At 35.1% G+C, this 7,218-nt stretch overlaps 1 protein-coding gene across 3 annotated transcripts; it reads right to left on the reverse strand.

Moving 5' to 3' along the window:
* LOC109336420 (chaperone protein dnaJ 72) lies at nt 2,225-7,206 on the reverse strand. Of its 3 annotated transcripts, XR_002106350.1 has the most exons (4): nt 6,623-7,199; nt 5,365-5,434; nt 2,617-2,779; nt 2,225-2,491 (listed from the first exon to the last, which is right to left on the reverse strand). XR_002106350.1 is itself a non-coding variant. In XM_019573008.1 (3 exons), the coding sequence occupies exons 1-3, from the start codon at nt 7,057-7,059 to the stop codon at nt 2,702-2,704; spliced, it is 585 nt and encodes a 194-aa protein (XP_019428553.1). In that variant the 5' UTR covers nt 7,060-7,199; the 3' UTR covers nt 2,225-2,701. The 3 variants fall into 3 exon arrangements, 2 of the variants coding, with proteins under 2 accessions (XP_019428553.1, XP_019428555.1); XM_019573008.1 differs by having other exon boundaries at nt 2,225-2,779; XM_019573010.1 differs by lacking the exons at nt 2,225-2,491; nt 2,617-2,779 and adding an exon at nt 2,954-3,652 and having other exon boundaries at nt 6,623-7,206.

A 7,218-nucleotide genomic window follows, 5' to 3' on the forward strand; every position in this document is an offset into this window, starting at 1 on the left:
TACTTTGGTTCCTAGTCTCTACCAACGTGTGTTGGTTCAAGTGGTACATGCTTGGTTCTCCTAAGCAAGGTATCGGGTTCGAGTCTTGTGGATGAAAAAAATGTTTGCTGGAAGAGTTAGTCCCACGTATCTGTGGATGTTCCCGGCTTGGACATGATTGCCTCTAGTGCGAGGATACATGTGGGAAACCAAAAAAATTAGTGTTTAAAAATTTTGTCCTGGCCCAACTTGTTTCTTTAATCATTCTTACTCTTATTTTGACAAAGTAATAAACATTATAAAGCATAAGATTGATAAAGTTTCACCTTATATAAGGTTTTTTAATAACAGAATTTTATTGATGAATCTAGCTTTAACATTAAATTTGAGAACTTTTCTCACATTCTAGAAAGGGTTCTAGAAAAAGGGTAACACCAATAAAAAACCAACATTGCAAACTTATGCATCTATCTTCTCTCTACAAGATCTTTGCACCAATATATTACATACATCATCACCCAAAACAAAACAAAAGTATGATACTAGATGAATTCAATAGCTATGATAGATAATTTAAACAACTACATTTTTAAAAACATATAGTAGCAAAAATAGTCCTTCAAAAATCTTGATATAAATATCTTATTTAGCAGCAATGCATCCTTACCATAGAAGCACATGCTGAGATGTAGTAGGTCATAAATCATATGTCATATGGAAACAATTGGTATGGTTGGAACGATTTAAATGAAAATTAACCAATATGACTAATTTTAATTAATTTAGACTGATATAATTATATAATTGATATAATTGTTATACCTATTGGGAATCAGTTTTCGAGTTTGACCAGTTGGATTTTCACATCTATAAATCTATCTGTACTTGACAACTCCCAATTATCTCTGTCTGTCAAGTATTTTTATTGTCTTTATGTATAATCATACATCCCAAGCTCCCACAAAAATCAAACGGACCAGTGATGAATTTATCTTAAGAATTTAATATTTCTACAATGTTAATATAAATTATTTCATATGGGTACATATTCATCATAATCTGCATTACTTTTATTTAATAATCATTGATAAATTACACGAAAGATACACCGATAATGTACAAAATTTTGACAATAATAATAGATAAATATTAAACTCTTCAAGCCACAAAATTCCAAAAATAATTGTGCTCTTCATTTCAAATAGAGCTCATTGGTAATGTTACATGTACTAAAAATCAGTTTGCAAAGATTCCCTAAACAATGAAAAGGGAAAAGCATGAATGAGTAAAAACAACAAGAATGGAAATCATAATTAATAAGGTGGTGGACTCTTTTTATTAGAATATATAAAGCAAAACATTACAAACTGATTTCCAAGTCTAAACAACCTCAAGATGTAAAGATGAACACTTTGCAATATGAAGAGGATTTCATACCAATCAAGAGTAAATGAATAGTGGCTACAGAAAGTTTGTCATGTTTGAAGGAGTTTTAAATTGTGGTTGTGATTGCGATCGTGGTTATTATGATTGTGGTTATTGTGGCCGTTGTGATGTGGATTACGGCCGTTATGATGTGAATTATTTTGTGAGTAAAAAATATTTTTGAAATCAATGTGATCTAATATGGCCCGATGCGGTTATGTTGCAGCCTGATGCAACTCAAATGCGGTCCGATTCGGTTGTATTGCAGTCCGATACAGCCGCATCATTACGATTTGATGTCACACTACAACTGCAGTATGATGCGGTGGTCACCGCAACCGCAATATTGTAGTTACATCACATGATGCGGTCCGCAATTTAAATCGCTATCACTTACGTTATATGTGCATGATATTTATCAAATTTTGTGCAGCATGTTTAATAAGGATCGAACTTCTCTCTAGTACTGGAGAGTCAGTATCGACCCCAAATTTCAACACGTGAGACTTATAAATATTTAATGGTTTAGATTTTTTTTTATTTTTAAATTAAAAAATAACAAAATCACGTGTCTTCTTATTTTTTAGTGTTGGAGAAGAGCCCATTTCGTTGAAAAAGGCTCCAGAATCATATTTGAAAACAAATGATGTTTGATCAAAGACATAAAATACTACAAGGTTCACTTTTAAAATCTACATTCATCTTTTGAGTTAAAAACTTACAAGTTACTTGAAAAGCTTCAAACCCGTATTTTCAACCGCAGTTTGAGTGCATGTTTTGGTGAGATTTTAGTGCACAAGATTAATAAAAAGTGGCATTATAACAAAACAATGAGCAACACATCAAATTTTAAATATCATCACCTGTTAGCTACAAGTACAACAACACATACTAGTATCAAGAACCAATACCAATTTACAATCTAAATTTTGTAATTAAGAAAGGATAGAGATAGAAGCTTAAATACATGAATTTGAGTTCATTAGATAATCCATTTTACTAGCACATTTGCCCAAGAATGAGTTTTTTAGGAATCTACTTACATGAATCTGCAATCTTCTCTATTTATTCTTCTTTACAGGTATAACTATTTCCCGTACATTGATCGCGTAGTTACATGTAAATTGCAGAGCATGTCACATGAAAGAAGGGAGAGAACATTTGATGAGGAATATATATACAAGATACAGCAAAATTAACAGACAGATCAACAATCACATTTCTCAGTCCTCTCTTGCAATCAACCCCAAAAATGAAAGCTTCTATCACTCATAGGCGCGAGAACAGACAAATTCAATCAAGGATGCTCCTTCGTGTTTTCTTCTCTGTATGCTTTGGCTTTCTCAATGGACTTCATGGCTTCTTCAAAAGATTTCTGAGTTAAAAGATACAATTGTAGAAGTACAAAGTTAGTTTCTGTATTTCTGCACATTAAGTAACCACAGGGAGCTTAAAAATCTAGCAGGCATGTATTTCCAAGAATCGATCTCCTGATACTTGTTTCATACACTTGAGCAAAACTGTCAATGTAGTAACTGGAATTTTTTTCACTAAAAATAATACATAAAGTCTTTTGCCCTATGCCATCAATGAAATGAAATTATGAAATGTTAGCCATAATTAGAGTAAACCACAAATTCATCCTCAGGGGTCTCAAAATATAAAATCATGCAGTCCCTCAAAATACTCATGTCATGCAAGTTTATTCTCACATTAACTTGCCGATGTTTAGGTTAATGGACATGCATATGTGGCATCTTAACTCCACGAGGTGGCTCCTAACTTTCACACCTAGATGTTCTCTTTCCAGCTTGGTAAATTTAAACCCTCCCATTAAAAGAAAAGGGTATCATTCAGTGTCAGGAACAGAAGTCCCGAAATTATTATTTAATTCTTGCTCCCTTGTTTCTGCATTTTCCAAACTCATTTTCCCTGCGAAAAGGAAAATGACTAAATAGCCTAACACTAGCATCACCAGTAGATTGAGAAATGGGTTTATTGGTAAATTAAAGGGAATGCGTAAGACAAGCAGCACCAGCAACATCACCTATAATGGGACATGTGTTTTACTCAAATTCTTTCTCTACAATCAAAACAGTTCACCCTTGAAGGCTTGAAGCTATAGGCAAAAGCACATGAATTGTGCTCATTGATAGTACCATGGGAAGAACTATTTTGCAGCTTCAACGACACACCAGCAATTGCACCTTCAAACCCTCCTTTCATCTCCTTTTGTTGGGAGCAATCTCTGAGAGTATGAAATGAGATGTCAACTAAAACAATGATTCTGTATTAGTCACCAGCCTCAATCATTACGAAGACCCATTAAATTCCCCATCACTGTATAAGGATTTAACAAATAATCATGACTATTAATGGGAGCTAATTTGCAATCAATGTCTAGTGACCAATACCAAATGTTCCTTTTCTGCTGCTGAGTGCTAGCAATTGTAAAAAAAAGGGTGGCTCAGTGCATGAGGCTCCACTTAGTGGGTTCTGGGGAGGGTAAATGTATGAAGGCTTACCCCCACAAGCGGAGAAGTTGTTTCAATGATTTGAACTCATGACCTCATGGTCACCAATCAACAACCTTACTGTTACCGTGCTAGCAATTGTCTCCAAAAAACACCTCAATCATCAATTCATGCTGCCACTATTATCTTGGGAAATGCCAACCCGAGAAGGGCAATCTCAGCCTCATCGATGGTATAGAACACCCTTGGATCAAAGTGATGTTTATGGCCAATTGTGGGTTTTGGATTTGGCGGTGGGGCGTGGTACTGTTGGTTATTCAAGAGAAAATGATGATGGAAAGAAATGGTGAAGGTGGGAATGGTGGGTTCCAAGGTGGAGAGAGTAAAAAGGGGGAAGGTGATAAAGAGGAGTGCAGAGATGGAAATGGAGAACTGAGCTTTAGCAAGGGAAGTATGTCAGTTCTTTGAAGGAGAAAAAAGAAAAGCATTAGGATGAAGATGGTGAAGAGAAAAGCTTAGTCAGCAGGGAGATAAGCCTAGAATTTGTTGACAGTATTCAAGGACAAGAAAAGTGGGGCCAAGGGTAAACTAGTCAGGGAAGGATGCGGTTGATTCTATTAGTAGTTTGTTAGCAGAAAGAGAGGAATACTAATCTGAATGAGGGGGGGAGAGGTGAGTGAAGGGAAGAGTGATTTTCCCACCTCTTGTAAGTGTGAAAAGATGGATATTTTCCTCTGAGAAGCCACAGGCTCAGGGCCATTATAGGCATCCATTCAGATTGAATAATACACGAGTATTTTATTCTGTTCATGTGGGTTCTATCTCCAGGATTTTTCTGTGTTTTTCTGCATTTTTCTTTCCTGGTGTCCTAACACAATGTATTTTTTTATTAGGCGAATGGGAAAGTTTTGCTAAGCTGGAAAGAACAGGTGTGAAAGCTAGGTGAGACTTCATGGAGTTAATGTGCCACACATGCACATCTGTTAACTTAGATAAGGGCAATTTATATGAGGATTAACTGGCATGGCAAAAGTGATTTTGAGGGATTGCATGTGAGTTTTATATTCTCCAGGGACTAAGGTGATTGGTGTCTGATTCCTGAAGGACAGGTATGATGATTCAAGGTTTCTTTTTCCTATCTTTTCAAATAGATAACAATGACATACTACTGTGTGTTATTATTACGGTATTACCATTGTAACTAACTTTTTCTGAGAATCAGGATAAATCATATACAATTAAAACTTAAATCGTGTTTGTATTTATAATTCACATCACTGAGAAGTGATAAAAAAAATCCCATCCTCATTGACCCAAGTACCCAACAAGTGTGAACGGAATATGATATCAAAATTCATAATTAACCTGACTAGGAAAATGAAACAAAGGCAATAATTCAGTTGTGTTGTGGTAGGCAATAGTTCAGCTGTGCTATGGTACAACAAAATGGGAACATTAACAAGAGAAGAGAAAAATAGAAGCTCACCCCAGAATTTTGCATATTCCACAAGGATTCTCTACTTGTATTGATGACAACTATTGAACCTAAAATAGCCCTGAATAAAAATCCTCCATCAGGTTATCAGCATTCATTAAACTAAACGCATCTAAACACTTAATAGTTACTGGCAGATACAGATGAAGGAGAAATAGAAGCAAATTCTATATAAGCATACAGGACCTAGCATTCCATGCAAGAATGTCAACAAAAGAAGCGAGTTACAAACATTAAACAGATAATTACAACATCCCTTCTTGAACACACAGCAAAGGAAGTACAAGTCTAAAAATAGCATAAATAGTTCTAAACTTCTAATAGCACACAGAACTAAAGTAAAAGTTTAAAAAACATGTACATAAGCAAAGACTGAAAGAGAGTAATAGGTAAATATTTTTCTTTTCACCTATATATTAATAAGGTATTAATTTCAACTCTAAGAATTTAGGATGTTTATAACGAAAAGGCAATAAACTTCATGGCATAGACCAAGAAGAAAATATTAAATACTATAGGTGTACATAAATACAAATTGTAATATACAAAGAAACCTGGCCACGTCAAAGAATTCAGATTGAGCTGTTATCAATGTGATGATCAATTCAGCCAATAAACATCTTCAAATTAATATAACACAAAATACAAACTGTCTGTGCCTATAAGAAGTCACTATATAAGTCAAATAAGTTTTAATTTAACTTGGAAGCCCATTTCCTTTTTAATGTTAGAACCACATTTCCTAGCATTCTATAGATCACTAGATCTTACAAGTTGCTTAAAAGTTAAAACAATAAACTCTAGTGAGTTATTTGCATACTCTGCAGTGAAAAAACCAAAGTTTTAAAAGCGGGTCTATGACCATTACAGACACATACATGTTAAGGTTTTGCGAGTCACCAAACCTGTATCGCGACCAACATTTTGGCCACATCGGCTGCACTTTCCGAAACTGCAATAGCTATTTAAAACCTTGGAAAAGGCCATAAATTGAGAAACATATTTCAGAACAATTGTTAGCATTACTCATTTATTGAACCAATGTAGCACCAACATAGCAACATATTTTATTGAAATATTGCAGAAATACAATACTCCACAAAAACATATCACACTTCACTAACAGGGATGAAAATGTAACTAACATTCTTTCAAAACAATATATATTAACAAACATCAAATTCCAAATCCATAACATTAAACTGCATAAAAACGCATTAAACGAGAAAGTGAAAACAGATTCAATTACGCTGCAAAACCAAGATTGAGAAGAGAAGATCTCGCCGTCAAAATCCTCATAACAATCTCAAACTTCGACGCAAATCCACCACCACTAAACCTAGACGTAGCAGAATTCTTATACCTAGAAGATTCATAACCACTCCCACTCCTACCATATCCATAACCATAAGAACTATAATAACCACCACCACCACCGCCACCACCACCGTAACCGGTGGCGCCGGAGCGAAATCGAATATTGTAATCGGCGCGTTTGCGATCGTCCATGAGAACTTCATAGGCCTCGGAAACTTGTTTGAATCGAAGAGTAGCGGTGTCTCTAACGGATTTGGGAGATTGAGAATGCTTGTCTGGGTGAAATTGAAAGGCTAATTTCTTGAACGCTGTTTTGATTTCTGCTTTTGATGCGGTTTTGTGTAAACCTAGAATCTTGTAATGATCCATTTTTGTTGTGGTTTTGGTTTGAAGGTGAAGGATTTTGAAAACATTGATGAGGTTTTAGATCTGCGAATTGGTTATTCATGGCGCGCAATAAAACGAGTCGTGTCAATTATGTGGCCACTTCTTTCCTTCGCATATAGGTATACTCATTATTCCACCTTT

Source organism: Lupinus angustifolius, chromosome LG20 (assembly GCF_001865875.1).
Source record: "Lupinus angustifolius cultivar Tanjil chromosome LG20, LupAngTanjil_v1.0, whole genome shotgun sequence".
Taxonomy (NCBI): Eukaryota; Viridiplantae; Streptophyta; class Magnoliopsida; order Fabales; family Fabaceae; genus Lupinus; species Lupinus angustifolius.

What these genes read in the sequence shown, in the direction of transcription:
- LOC109336420 (XM_019573008.1), bottom strand. Translation starts at nt 7,059, where the DNA reads ATGGATCATTACAAGATTCTAGGTTTACACAAAACCGCATCAAAAGCA. An exon ending in CTCAATCTTGGTTTTGCAGC is followed by an intron (nt 5,435 to 6,622) that starts GTAATTGAATCT and finishes ATTTTTATTCAG; the next exon opens with GGCTATTTTAGGTTCAATAG. An exon ending in GGAATATGCAAAATTCTGGG is followed by an intron (nt 2,780 to 5,364) that starts GTGAGCTTCTAT and finishes CTTTTAACTCAG; the next exon opens with AAATCTTTTGAAGAAGCCAT.